This window comes from Falco punctatus (genome assembly GCF_963210335.1).
Source record: "Falco punctatus genome assembly, chromosome: 1".
NCBI lineage: Eukaryota > Metazoa > Chordata > Aves > Falconiformes > Falconidae > Falco > Falco punctatus.
The window spans coordinates 55,020,126-55,034,788 of record NC_137580.1 but is presented as its reverse complement, the minus strand read 5'-3'; the positions used below and the strand labels follow the sequence as shown (position 1 = coordinate 55,034,788).

At 40.0% G+C, this 14,663-nt stretch overlaps 1 protein-coding gene across 2 annotated transcripts in view; it reads right to left on the bottom strand.

Moving 5' to 3' along the window:
* The window catches only part of SLC30A9 (solute carrier family 30 member 9), a 38,467-nt gene extending 24,755 nt beyond the window's left edge, over positions 1–13,712 (bottom strand). Inside the window, exons 1-7 of one of the 2 annotated variants that reach the window (XM_080398770.1) lie at positions 13,265–13,712; positions 11,324–11,500; positions 7,841–7,903; positions 3,852–3,951; positions 2,395–2,487; positions 1,929–2,011; positions 492–550 (exon numbers count right to left, since the gene is read on the bottom strand). In XM_080398770.1, coding sequence (XP_080254896.1) covers positions 492–550; positions 1,929–2,011; positions 2,395–2,487; positions 3,852–3,951; positions 7,841–7,903; positions 11,324–11,500; positions 13,265–13,361 — 672 coding nt within the window. In that variant the 5' untranslated portion in view covers positions 13,362–13,712. The remainder of the gene's footprint in view (positions 1–491; positions 551–1,928; positions 2,012–2,394; positions 2,488–3,851; positions 3,952–7,840; positions 7,904–11,323; positions 11,501–13,264) is intronic. The other variant, XM_080398769.1, reaches the window with a different exon arrangement.
* Between the last annotated feature and the right edge of the window lie 951 nt (positions 13,713–14,663).

The following is a 14,663-nucleotide window of genomic DNA, read 5'->3' as shown; positions in this document are numbered from 1 at the left end:
CGTAAGGACAGGAGCCAGCTGTGCAGCAGAAAGATTATCACAGCAGAGCCACTGGATCTAGGGAATGGGTCTGCTTAAGCAAAGAGGAAGGGCCAGAGCACAGTGTTCATGTTTGGGGGTTTTTTCCTTGAGAAAATGATTTCATTTCTTTAAATTAACAATATATTTACTATACATGTTTATAGGCTATAGATGAAATCACTAGTACACCTGCGATCTTTTTAATAAGACAATTGACTGAAAAAAAAACCACCACAAACCACACCCCACCTTACTCGTGGACTACACTGCCGCAGTAGGAACACATTTAAACTGGCATCAAAACATTTACCACTACATTACAATCAGGTCTGGTATATTACAGTGCAAATAAATGTTCAAATAAAATCGTTAGTTAAGCTTATGCAACCATTTCACAACTTTTTTCCTTCAAAAGATGTCAGTACATCTCATGGCATTTTTCTAGACAAAAACTTTAAAACACATCTTACCTTAGTATTTCCAAAGAACTCCTTGTATTCCCTCAGCAGCCTTTGGTTTCTAAATAGGTCTGCAATACAAAATTGTTATCATGAATACATACTAGTAACCAGTAGTTTAAGGGATTGAAGTTTGGGGTTTTTTTTTAATGTAGCAGCCAACTTCTAGTAAGAGCTACATGGTCTATCTTTCTTCGTGAAAAACTCCTAAAATTTTTAATCAGAACCACCTAATACTATATACTAATGCAAAATGCCAAATAGAGTCTATTATGATTCTATATATCACCACCATTTCTACCAACAAAAGATGATACACAGAGGGAAAAGCCCAAAATACACTGCACCAAATCCAGGTACTCTACTGCCCCTCTCCTGCCCCTTAACCACAAAGGAAAGGGGGAAGGATGCTACAAAGCAAGTCTCTTATCAGCATTTTTCCATCCACTAACAATGTTCATTAACTTCAAAATAAACTTTGCTATACTACAGCATCTAGAAGCTGCAGTGCTAGATTCTCCCCTACAAAGTTATACAAAACACATTGTACGCAACAATTTAAATAGATTAAAAACAGCCAGTAGTACAAGGATAGTTTGCAAAAAAAAAATTAGGATTACCACTTCAAGTATACATGTTTCAGTATGTTATTATGACTGAGTATTTTTTTAATCTCATTTTTTGAATTGTCCAAGAATTATTCTGCTTGGTCGCTAAAAATTTTGAAGCTACTGACTGCACCCTCAGTACACACACTTACAGGTACCTTAATAAGTACCTGCAGCTCTAACCCTTTTACTAGGAGCATGTTCCAGTGGCACAATAGTTTCAAAGAAATTAAGACCTCTAATTTTAAGGTGCATAATTGGAATAAGTACCTTGAAGTACTATTGCTTCTCCTGTGATTTTAACTGACTAGACAGATCAAAATCCATTACAAGCTACTGATATGACTGTACCTGTTACTGATAATACCAGCAAGGATGACAACAATGATATTAAGCAAAAAGATGATTTGGGGGTGTTTCCCCCCTCCCCTTCTGAAGCATAAAGGAAAGCTGAATTATTTTCAAAGGAAAAATAAACGAGTAATGGTATAGTATAAAAATCTGGATTGGTTTTAAGTCTTCCCAAAGTTCTCAATAAAAAAAAAATCTGAAACCATTGAAGATGTTAATCATAATCTAAAAATTGAACCCGCCAAAGAATGACTACAGATCTCAACTGGATGTATATTCTTGCTATATCAGATAGATGACAAAATGTAAGATAGTAACAGACTATATCTGCATAAATAGTTAACATGTTACTCTAAAACTATGCTATAAAACTTTATCAGCAGTTGCCAATTCAAAATTTATACGTTGATGAAATAATGTAACATCTAGTGGATTTCTAACAATTACTCTGTTGTTTAAATTTGAAGTTATCTGAAAACTCTATACTCACTTTCTCTGTACTTGATTTCTGCCTCTTTACGTCGTTTTCTTTCTCTAGCAAGAGCCTCTGGACTACCCCAAACTTCAAGAGATCTGCAAAGAGTAAAAGCACCTTAACAATGGTTCTATTTCAGCAATTTCTTTGCAGTTTGACATTACAAATGCCTTTCGTAAAAGCAAAACATTACATCCTTCTTTCTGATAGGAAGCCATGCAGACTACTTTACAGAATAAAAAGCTGGGCAAGAGGAGGCTAAGGACAAGCACTTAAGCTTTGGACACATGAAACATGCCCTCCAATTTTACTTACACCATGTAATTATTACAATAACGGGGATATAAAATGTGTTCTGACAGAAAATAGAAAACATTATTGCCTTTTCGCATTGTAAACCTGATTTTTAAAAGGTTTTTCTCTCTCTCATATAATCCATTTTAAACAATCCTAACATTTTCCTTCATAAAAATGTTCTTACTTTGCCTCTACATCTGATCTCAGGTACACAGTGAATGTCTCAATGTCATCGTGGGGGCTTCGTCGTCTAATTTTCCTCAGCTGGTCTAGATCACTAAGGAAAGTGGACAAACAGTTTAGTGCAAGAAAAAGTTCATATTATTCTAATTTTACTTTTATATCTGGGTGATCTTCCACAATTTTAATATTATTGATTTGCAGTTAAAAAACCTGAAGTTGTTTACTTGAGACAAACAGAACAGATTCACCACATGAAGCAAGCAAACCCTAGGATGTAATAAAAACCACTGTTTTCTCCACACTCAAAAGTTCAAATCATGTCCTCACAATATGAAATACTATACATGGAAGACAATGTAATAAAAACTGAATAATAAAACATCCAAGGAATGATCTGCATGTAAATAATAATGTGCACAAATCCTAAACAAGAGGGTTCATGGCTTAATGTCTCTAAATGGAAATCGTTAAGTCATGTGACATGAAAATTTAAGAAATTTAATTTCAAAACCTACACAGCCCACAAAAGCTGCAAAAGGTTTAAGATAAACCTGTTTCGGGGAACTGATAAATTTCCTGTGCTGAGCTCCACATTATGGCATCTACGTTAAGAAGCATCAGGGATTTTATTTATTATTTTTTTAAATAAAACAGAACATTTCATTTTTAGCCCAACCAATTATCCAGTCCCTTTTTCTCCCCTCCCTTTTGGTCAATCCAGCAAAACTTTAGCAAGTTATTTCTCTGCACAGCAAGCCAATTATGACAAAAACATGGAAGAGGACTAAGCATAACTTGTCACTGGATTTTCAGCAAAGACCAAGTCTAGCAACGTACACTGTATGTAAAAGCTGGGCGGAACAGTGTCAGCATAAGAAGTTGCTAAGCCTTTAGATTTAATATGGGTCACACATTCACACATCCAACATGCATGAAATCTGACAGACACTTCAACTACAGCAATACTCAGTCAGACCTGCTGGCAGGCATGGCACATAGTAAAAGGCAGTAAATATGAATCAAGTAACAACAGTTAGGTCACAATGAATAAGATCATATTATATTTTATTCCAAAGTACAGAGCCCATGTAACATGAAGTTTCCACTGATCTTTTAGAAGTGTTCACATCATCACGACCTCAATATGCTGAAACGAAAGTTATTTGCCTTAACCCCTGCAACCAGCTGCTTTAGAGGTGGACTCCCCCCAGTTAGATTTATGGTCACATTAAGTACAAATAAACTCCATTAAGAAGCAAGTACAAAAACATGTAAACTGCAACTTCCTAACCCACTGTAACAGTAAGTAAACAAGAACTAACTTCAGCCACTTATGATTATGTATACCACAAAAGCATTTAGAAAAAGTTGCTGTGCAAAAATCACTCTGCAATCACAAGTACTTCTGAAGCACATACAAATATTCACCATTTAAATTTCAACTCAAGCCCATCATACCTGGATTTAAGACAAAACTCATTTATTGCTCTGACTCCAGTGATGAAGTTATTCTGTGTGTATTTTGGTCCATACTCTCTTTTTTTAAGGACTGCTTTCACTTAAAAACAGAAATCGATATGCAAGTTAAGCCACAGGTGGAGACCATAGCAGAAACTTCAAAAGGTAGTTCAATCTAGTGTCGTATTACACCTCTAAGCGGAGATCTGAAAAACAATACTTGTCAATGAGACAGAAAACTTACAGCAAAGAGAAAGGAATATTCTTCATTGTAGAAATGAGTAAAAGTAGAATGATTTACCTCGAAAAATGCTACTTGCTACATTGTAGTTCACAGCTCTCAAACATCCCACACACTTAACTGCCATGGTCAGCTACTGCTCCAACTTTGATGTCAGAGATCGTGTTTGGCTACTACGATAGATTTCAAATATGGCAATTTGGAAACCCTCATGCTAGCAACTGAAACGGCAACTTAGAGCTCCACATCTTTTTCCAACACTTAACCAACTGTACCTTCTGCAGATAAGATTTTTGACCTTTGCAGACTATACAGAGAACAGAGACAGACTGTACACATTGTTTTTCTCACCTATTACTTTCAAAATTAGCACACTTAATATGGGCATTTATAAAAATTAAAAATATATATTATTAATAATGCTTTGAATTTCTAGAAGGCGTATTCTGATCACATCAGATTTTCATGCTCAAGGAAAAGAATACCACATGTATTCAGAAAAAGGATGAATGGAATTTTAAATTTATGCCATTACTTCTTGCTGGTCTATACGTACGTAACTTCATCTTATCTTCAAATGTAAGTCACTACATACTCACCTCCATTAAAAACGTTACACTTAGTAGAAGAGTTACAACTGCTGAAAGATATAACATTACAGAACACAACTGAAAACACAAAGCTCAAATTCTGCAGATGAGAAAACTTATGAGCACATGTGAACTTCTTGTATATCACAGGACTGATAAGACTTCTAGTTAAGTCCAAAACTTCTCCTTTAGTCACAGGATACTTACAGAAAGATACTGCTTTTAAAGACTTTGAGAAAAATTTTCTCAGAGCTCTACATTGCCTTATTTCTGAGTATTGAAGGCTTAAAGGTAAAATATATTGCTTGACACTCAACAATGCACTAACACTTCAAATATTGCTATTTACCATAATAATATTTCTGTCATCCAGTTTGAACTTAAACAATTTTAGTATTTGAGTAATCACATACATCCCACAATGCTCCTGAGCAAAGGTGACAAGGAAAATTAGAGATTTCCTAACAACAGTCCATCATTAACTAAAGCTAGAACAGGATGAACATTTTTAAACAAGAATGCTTCCCATTTCTTTTTATTTGAAACAGGTATATATCCAAAGTGTACTGACCTTAATGAAACATAACTTGTGGATTTATCAAACACTTAACTAATCCATCTTTCAGAAATGCAGGTAAATTTCACTAAAAGAAAATACTGTAACCAAATGCTCACTGCAGAGTATCTCAACAATCCTACCCCTAGTTCAAATAACTGTATAAAACCGGTGCTAAACAGGGGGAATCAATTTGGTATTTTCAAGAGAAGGACAAAGCCCAATAAAAATGATGTAAATAAAATACTTTAAATAGCACAAATTTTTAAGATCAGTGACCCTTTAAAAACGTTATTGTCTTACTAATACTTGGATCATTAAGTTTCTAAGTCACAGCAGCATCTGAAGACCAGAATTCCACATTCTAGACACTATCAAAATCTTCAACATAAACATTCTTGCTTGCACGTCTATAACCTACAGAGCCAAAACTCTCTTCTCACTGAAGGATGTATCTATTTTTACAATTATTTCACAATCTAATTTCTCCTATCTACCTTGTATGTTCTCCTTGCATGCATGCACTAAGTGACAAGAGATCCAAAGAACTTTACGTAAAGGATGTAGACAAGAGTGTACAGAAAAAAGACAGAGACAGAGTCACTGATGTCACCTTGTAACCAACAAGTACTATCACTTGATGTTTCTTTACATTTGGGGAAAGACAGAAGGAATCTTGATATAGTTTATAGTCTGCTGAATCACTTTCACTTGAGAGAATATATTATTTTTTTTGATGGAGTTTGAAGAGAAGTGGTAAATTCTATTTTGGTAAAGTTCTTTCCATACATAAAAGGCTAGGAGAGATCAAAAGCTCTGGGGTTTTAAATAGGATAAATCTCACAACGTAACAAAAACTACTGGAGTGAAGATGGAGTGAAATAATTCATGATAAATTAAAAACATGAAACTTAGTTATGTTCTTATTTTATCTGCTTATGTTTTTAAACCATGTAACTAAAGACAAAAACATGTACTTATTTGTATTGGGTTTGTGAAACAAGGTTTTAGTGGAGGGGGCTACAAGGGTGGCTTCTGTGAAGAAGCTGCCCCTATGTCTGATGGAGCCAATGCCAGCCAGCTCCAAGACAGAACCCTGACACTGCCCAACACTGAGCCCATCAGTGACAGTGGTAGCACCTCTGGGATAGCACATTTAATGGGGCGGGGGCACTGGGAGTGGGGAGAGACTGCACAACTGCAGCCAAAGAGAAAAGTGAGAACATGTGAGAGCAACAGCCCTGCAGACACCCAGGTCAGTGAAGAAGGAAGGGGAGAAGGTGCTCCAGGCACCAGAGCAGGTATTCCCCAGCAGCCTGTGATGAAGACACGGTGGGGCAGGCTGTGCCCTTCAGCCCATGGAGGTCTACAGTGGAGCAGATATCCATCTGCAGCCGAGGGAGGACCCCACACCGGAGCAGGTGGGTGCCTGAAGGAGGCTGTGACCCCGTGGGAAGCCTGTGCTGGAGCAGGGGCCTGGCAAGGCCTGTGGATCCATGGAGAGAGGAGCCCAGGCTGGAGCAGGGTTGCTGGCAGGGCTTGTGATCCTGTAGGGGAGCCAGGCTGGGGCAGTCTACTCCTGAAGGACTGAACCCTGTGGAAGGGACCCATGCTGGAGTAGTTCATGAAGAACTATAGTCAATGGGAAGGACTCACGTTGAAGAAGTTCATGGAGGACCGTCTCCCATGGGAGGGACCCCACACTGAAGCAGGGGAAGACTGTGAGGAGCCCTTTCCCTAAGGAGGAAGTGGCAGAGACAACCTGTGATGAACTGACTGCAACCCCCATTCCTTATCCCCCTGCACAGCTAAGGGGAGGAGGCAGAGAAAATCAAGAGTAAAGTTAAGCCTGGGGTAGAAGAAGAAGCTGTTTTAAGATTCAGTTTTTATTTCTCATTACCCTATCCTGATTTGACTGGTAATAAATTCAACTGATTTGCCCAAGTTGAGTTTGTTTTGCCCCTGACAGTAATTGCTGAGTGATTTTTTTTTTTTACTCCCTGTCCTTATCTCAACCCACCAGCCTTTTGTTATATTTTTTCTTGCCTGTGTTTAGCTGAGGAGGGTAGTGATAGAGCAGCTTTGATGGGCACCTGGCATTCAGCTATGGTCAACCCACCACATCACTACTACAGGAACAAATGGGAACATCACAGGATTCAGATTAGGCAGTTCATGTGGTCAAAATATATTTAGAAGCAACACTGATTAGATTAACTCAGCAATAAGAAGGAACAGAGGAAGACTTAGAACAACGAACAGGGGAAGATCAAGTATTCAGCTTAGCCACATTAAGACTGAGACGGTGAATGGACATGCCTAGAAAACAAATAAGTGTTTTCCTGACAAACTCATCAGCTTAAATGAAACAAAAACAGACGCAGAAGAGCGAGTAATTAGAAAGAATACTGCTATATTTAATTTTTCAGGAACCATTTTCAAACAATTGGGTACCAAACAAAGCCGACATACGAATGTGTTTTAAAATGTTATTCACTAACTTGTTATACAATTGAAGAGGAACCACAGTTTCCTTACACATAACTTTTTTTTACTACTAGCAGACAGTAGTGAAGCTTCAATACAGTAAGTATTACTTTACCTTTTACTTGGATTGGCTCTTTAAGGAAAGACTGGTTTAGGCCTGCATTGGTGGTATCTTGTCCTGTAAGATAAAAATAAAGCTCACTGGAAATATGGAAGTACCTACTTTTCTTATTGGTAAAGAGTTTGGTTGACATAAAATAAGAATATATCTTAAAATTGTTTCCCATCCTGACAATAAAAAACATTTTTGCGATATTTCCAACATTTAACAGTCTCAAAATAAAAGACAGAAATTATAAAAAATAAATAACAAAATAAGAAATTTAATGGAGCATAGATCAATAAACTCATAGCAGCCTGCAGAAGAGCACCAACTTGCAACATAGTTCAGAAAAGTATCCTGAAGTTTTAAAAAAATATTTTAACAGTGTACTTACAGCCTGTGCCAAGTTTTATGCAAAACTTAAATAATTTTAGGTAATAAATTATATATAGTTTATGGTTGCTGATCACCCAAGCTTCATAGAGCTTTCAAGCTGTAATTCAGTTTTAAAGGACTAAAGCTTTTTCACTTACAAAAAGCTAGTTCCTTAAAATACAGAATATTTAAACTAAAATCCACAGCTCTCATGTTACAAGCTAGAATTAGAATGAAAACAAAGTATTTTAGCTGGTTCTGAAACTTGAGGATATGATTCAATGCGAAGTCACCGAAAAATAATTTACAATACTGTTAAGTGAATCTTAGTATTTGGAAAATAATAAATTCCAGTAACTTCTGTGAGATTTCTACTTAGAAATCAGAAGTACTACTTAAAGATGCCATATTTGTATTTTCATCTGCTACATCTCAACATAGCTTTCAGAACAAAAACCTTATGATTCTAGCATGTTGAATCAACATACCCACTCTTTTGTGACCTAACACACTTCTAACACTGCAGGTTTGCCATTAACAAAATTAACACTGTTGTTATTGAAAATGATATATTTTTTTAAAAAATCAAAAATTTTCGAGCAGGTTTGTGTTGATTAATGAGATACTGCTAGCTTAACATGCTACTTGAATTACTCAGAGGTCAGATATTCTTGAAGGTTGGACTACATAACTATCTTTCCATCAGGCAATTAATTACCGCCCTAACAGCAACTGAGGACTAAGGCCAATAACAATCCAAGCATACTTTCTTGGAAAAATAACACTTGTAAGTTTATGAAACTGATCTTAATACACCACAAAAAAGGCCGGACCATAAATAACTAGCATTCCTAAAACAGTAATCCCTATCAGTCGTTGTTTGACTTGAAAACAACATCAAAAAACCCTTTGCCGTTCCTTTCCTTTCTTTTCTTACCTGGTTTAAAGCACCAGACAGCCAATCTATTAATTTTCATGATAAAAAACTTCAGCTAAGATTGCTTAGCAAAAACTGAGTAGTAGCTTCTTTTCAGAAACTGTGTGCAACCATTTGTTATTAAAAGAAGTATCACCAACACCATTTAACAAAAGATTGGGTCATAAGATTTTGGGGGAGGGGGGCAGCAGACAAATAAAAATGTAGATACTTTTGTATGCACAGAGATTGATGTACATCAAATACCCTCTTACAGTTTACTACCTTGGCCTAGAGACTGGAAAAAAATAGCAGTGCATGAGTGAGAAAAAAAAATATGCAGAGGCTGATATGATAGATTATTTCAAGATTAATGCATTAATATTTTCAATATCACATTAACAAGAAAAGCATTTCCCAAGTTTACTGATAAAGAAATTAAGGTCCAAAAGAGGTCATTATTTGCTAAATATTTAAGTTACTGGACAAGTATGGCAATCTTTACAAGTAGTATATTACCTTTTCAGAATTCTACCAAAACATCATGCTTTTTTTAAAAATAAACAGTAGTAATACATCCATAATGCATAAGAATATCCTATCCACTAGACCCCAGAAAACACCCCCTATATGAAGCGTGCATATAACAATATGCATTCCAAAATAAACTTCAAAGCTACTGTTCATCTATGCACAGTATCTCTAGATAGCAGTTTCATAGACACTCAGGTAAGTCAGCCCCCACTCTCAACAGAAGGTAAGTCTGATGGTGCTGATGTGGTGCAGTTCCACTCAGGCTTACTATGACTCAAGGCTACACTGCCACAAAGGGCAGCATCTCTCCTCCAGACATTTTACATGAGCAGGGTCAGCTTACTGATCCATCCTACCTCTACCCTAGCTCTGCAAAGCAAGAAAGCAAATAATTGTTCACAAAACAGGCCTAAACATCATTAATGCCAGCACAAGATAGTGAACAATCAGAGAGGGGTAGGAGAAGGTGGCAACACTCCTTCTGATTACAGTCAACAATTATATAAACAAGGCAAGCATGAAAGCAATAGTGCTAGACTATTTTCACATGTCCGAATTTTAACACCAGTAACTGCACATTAAGAATCCAGAAAGCACCAACAACTCCAGTGGGCTCTCCAGTCTTTCACGGTATTCAGGAAGACATTCTTCTGCAAGAACCTCGCCCTCTAGCAACCACCTTCAGCTCAAGGCTTTCCAAGGAACATGAACGGTCTTAAGTATTATCCTCTTCTCAAATCCAATCACAGACTTAAGAAACATCTAACTGTTACACTTAGAAAAACATGGAAGATCCACTTTTGTACTTCCAAACATCAGAAAAATAAGACTCTTAGTTGGCTATAGTTACCAGTTTTTAAAGACTGCTGCAAGCCTCAGGTTACTAAACAAAGAGAATACCTGTTAACCTGACAATGAAGAGTAGGAAATTTTCTTTAGTAAACCGCTTAGTTTTAGACAAAAGCACACAGAAAGAGCTTTCATTTTGAAAAGCATTTCTTCTGTCTTAAGCAGTAGTCTTCCAATCATATCTGTGCAGTCCTACATCTAATAAACATCAAAAATAGAGGATGCTACTATGGACCACGGACAAGACTGTTCTGAATTTCACAAGCACCTAACTAGCACAAGACTGACAATCAAACTGAACAGCAAGGAAGGTCAGGTTATGTCCATTATATCAAGCGTTCAATGTGAATGCTGCAGTTTTGACAACTGTCAGGTTAGAAAGCTCTAGCAGATGAAACAGCTCAACCTTTACCAGTCATCTATAGCCTGACCTGGTGAAGTCATGGCACTCCGTATTCACATTCATTCAATTTTTATCACTAGTTCATTGCACACAACAAACCTGAAATACTACAAGAAGAATTCAAGCAAGCAAGCAAAGTGGTAAAAGACAAGTAACACATTCCATTTCTTATCCCTCAAGTTACCTAATCCCTTCTGATAACCACATTTTATCATCACCACTTTAATTACTCCAAACTTAAATTTCAGCATTCCTCCCTGCTTATGCATTTGAAATTTATATGTAGATGCCGACAAGCAAATATGCTTATCATATTTGCTTTAATATCAACAACATTGATAACAAATAAGTTACCAAATGTTAAATACAAAAAGGTTTTACATTTATATAAATACCTTTTATTTTAGCTTAGTACTACCTGTTCCAACTTTACGCAGGTTTTCTTCAGAGGTGGATCTATTTGTATCTTCTGATCCAAGATCTTTTTTCTGACCACTGGAGGTATAAACTCTCACTTGACTCATCAACTGCACAGGCAGACGATTGCATGGCAGAATATAAGTCAGACTCCCATTTTTCATTGAAGTGTGCCATCCTAACACCAGGAGGAAAAAAAAAGATGTTTCAGGCAACCATTTTGGAAAGAAAAAGAAGGGAAAGTGGTTCAGCTATACCAGCTTAAGCTAGCTTTTATGTACTGATCTGTGCTTATTTTACCCATGCCTAGGCATTACAAAATGGGAGTACACAGCATGCTTTCACTGCTTCCCTTCAAATACCCACTTTTAAACTTCATTTTAACACTAAGGTTTTTCCCCATACAATCTGGTATGCACTTTTTCCAAAGACCTCTAGATGACCTTAAATGGGTTAAAAACAAAAATGATACAAAGTTATTTGATAAGACTGGCTGATACATTAAGTCCTGTTCTAGTCACACTGCCTCAAAATCTTTAAAAAACAAATACTGATAAAAGAACAAATACAGACCACTACAAAACTATAAGCCACCATTGTCATTTCATTTTGCTCTGTGTACACTTTGTACAAACCACAGCTTGTGGTTTGCACACAGCTCATAAATTCAGAAAAACTTAACTGTGTGCATTACACATTAAGAGTTGTATACAGTACAGGCCAACCTGTATTAGCAACCAGTTTCTTTTAGGCAGCACAAACACTTCTGTAGAGAGGGTGTATAACTCCTCCAACCACAAACACAACAGGCAAACTGGCTGCTTTGGAAAACACTCATTAAAAGAATAAATAAAATCAAAAAAAGTTAAGCAATGCCAGTAAATCGAGTCATGCAAAGTATGACGAATGATATATGAATAACACACCTCTCACAAAATGGTAGTATTTTATAAAACTGTTTATTCCATAAAAGTCTCAACAGCTTTTCTTTTAGTCCTCTACAGTACTGAAGCACCTGCATGCGTGCATGCACAATTTGGACCTTATAGAAGAACAATTTCACCAACAAAAGTCAGATCCACTCTTACTATTAGTTGTTGCTAATGTGACAAAAGCCCAGAAAAATCACCTCATCCCAGCTCAGCAAGCTTACTGATCACAGCTCATAAAACACCACAATGAATACATGGCACAAGATGAGCACTATTGTTTCCTAAGGTTTGGTGATACTGGAATGGCTGAAAAGGTAAACTTGATCAGCATGTTTAGAGGATGTTTTCCTACTAATGCACACATACACAAGGAATCATTAAAGAAAAAGGGTATTTGCTGCAATTCGACCGTAAGTGATTACATGAAGAGGGACAAAATTGGTCAGACTGAATTCCGTGGGATCTGTGGCCTAAAGCCAGGGCCCACCTCGCAGACCAACACAAATGCTGTCAGACCACGCTTGGTTTTACAGAATCACTGCAAACCAACCCCAACGCGGGCATGACGTGCCCGTTTTATGTAACACCGGGGCTGATCGGGCAGCAGGCCTTGCAAGGGGCGCGTGAAAACACGGGCAACGAGGGGCCACGCTGTCAGGATACACCTCACCTGCTGGGCGGTTACGGGTTGGAACATTTTCCTTCTTTTTGAAGCGGATACCGAGAAGGCCGCCTGCGCCCTCCGGCGGCTCCCGGCCCGGGGTCGCCCCTCAGCCGAGGGCAGTGTCGCTGCCCCGAAGGAAAGCCCTTCCCGCCGGTGCGGCCGCCCCAGGCCCGGCGAGCGCCGGCACTGGCTCTGCCCCACGCGGGCTCGGGGCTCGGCTGCGGCTTCTTACGGGACCCGACCTAGGAAGACGGGGGCCCGCCACCCCGGCCCGGTCCTACCAGCCCCCGGGGGGTGGCGGCAGCCCGCCGGCGCGGCGCAGCGGGCCGGGCCCCGAGGGACTCACCGTGGCAAGCGCGGGGGAGCGGCGCCGCCTGGCACCGCAGGTACAGGCGATAGAGGCCACGGCAGCCTCGCCGCTGGGCGGCCAGGGCCGGCATCATGGCGGCGACGGCCCGCGCAGCCCGGCCGCTCCCCGCCGCACGCCAGCGGCCGGCGAGCGGGCGACGATTCGCATCGGAGAAGCCCGGCGCGGCTCCCGCTGGCCCCGGGCGGCAGCGGCGGCACCCGGGAGGCCGGCGGTGGGCGGCGCCGCGGCACCCGGATGTGCGGAGGGGACAGGGGCCGCGCCCGGGCGCGACGCCCCGCGGCCGCCGCTGACTCACCCGCCCCGCCCGCTGCGCCTGCGCGCGTCGCAGCGTCGCCTCAGGGCGGCGGGGCCCCGGCACGGAGCGGGTGGCGCCGCGACGGGACGGGACGGGCCCCGCCCGGCCTGCAGCGCCCGCCGGGAGCGCCTCCTGCCCTCCTTTACCGCTCGTAACGGAGAGGGAGCGTATACGTGTGCGTAACACGCGTACGCGCGCTACGTTTGCTAGCGCGGGTGAAGACGCCTAACCGTGCGTTGTTATAGGTAACAGCGAAGATGGCCAGGGGGAAACGCGCCCCCCTGCCCCAGGCTCCTCCCTACAGCGCGCCCCCGAACGGGTTCCCGCCGCCGAGGGGGCTGCCCCCGCGCCTCCCTCAGCCGCTCGCCAAGGCCCGGCCCTCGCCTCGGCTCTCCGGCGGGCTTTTTTATAAAAAGTTTTTCCAGAAGAGCTTTGATACTAATTTACATGACTCCGACAAAAAGTTTCTGGCTTCTTTGTCTTCATTTGCGTGCTGGGAGGAACACGGGAGCTCGCCAGAAGTTAGCTTGGCAGGGAATGTGAATAATTAATGTACCCGATAATCCACAAAGCGTTTGATCGCTGAGGAGAATTACTACGGTTGCCTGTCTTTTACGTACCAAATTAGATTTTGAACAAGGTTTGCTGGCACATAGCTTCTTTACCAGCCAGCGAGTAATTAGCATTGCCAATACGAGTTTTCCTAGAAGCCCAAAGGAAGCAAATTAAAATAAAATACTTGCATAAAATAATTAACACTCATCTACCCCGTAGCCCGGTTGCAGCCATAACCTGTGAAGCGGGAGTATTGCAACAGATGCTGTATCATTAGGTACCAGATGCACCACAATAGAGTTAAGTGCTAAATTTACTGCAAGCTGTAGAGTAGCAAAGGTGAGGTCAATTCACCAGTTTTAGTCAAGGTCTAACATGCAGCTGATGTATGTTTTGGCAAAAGCCTAACAATTAAAAATAAAAAATAAAAAAACAAACCAAAAAATGGCACACATGAGGTTTAGAGAGTTCACTTTCCTTTCTTTACGTAAAGATCTTTGAAAGAATATAGAAATTCCTGAAACA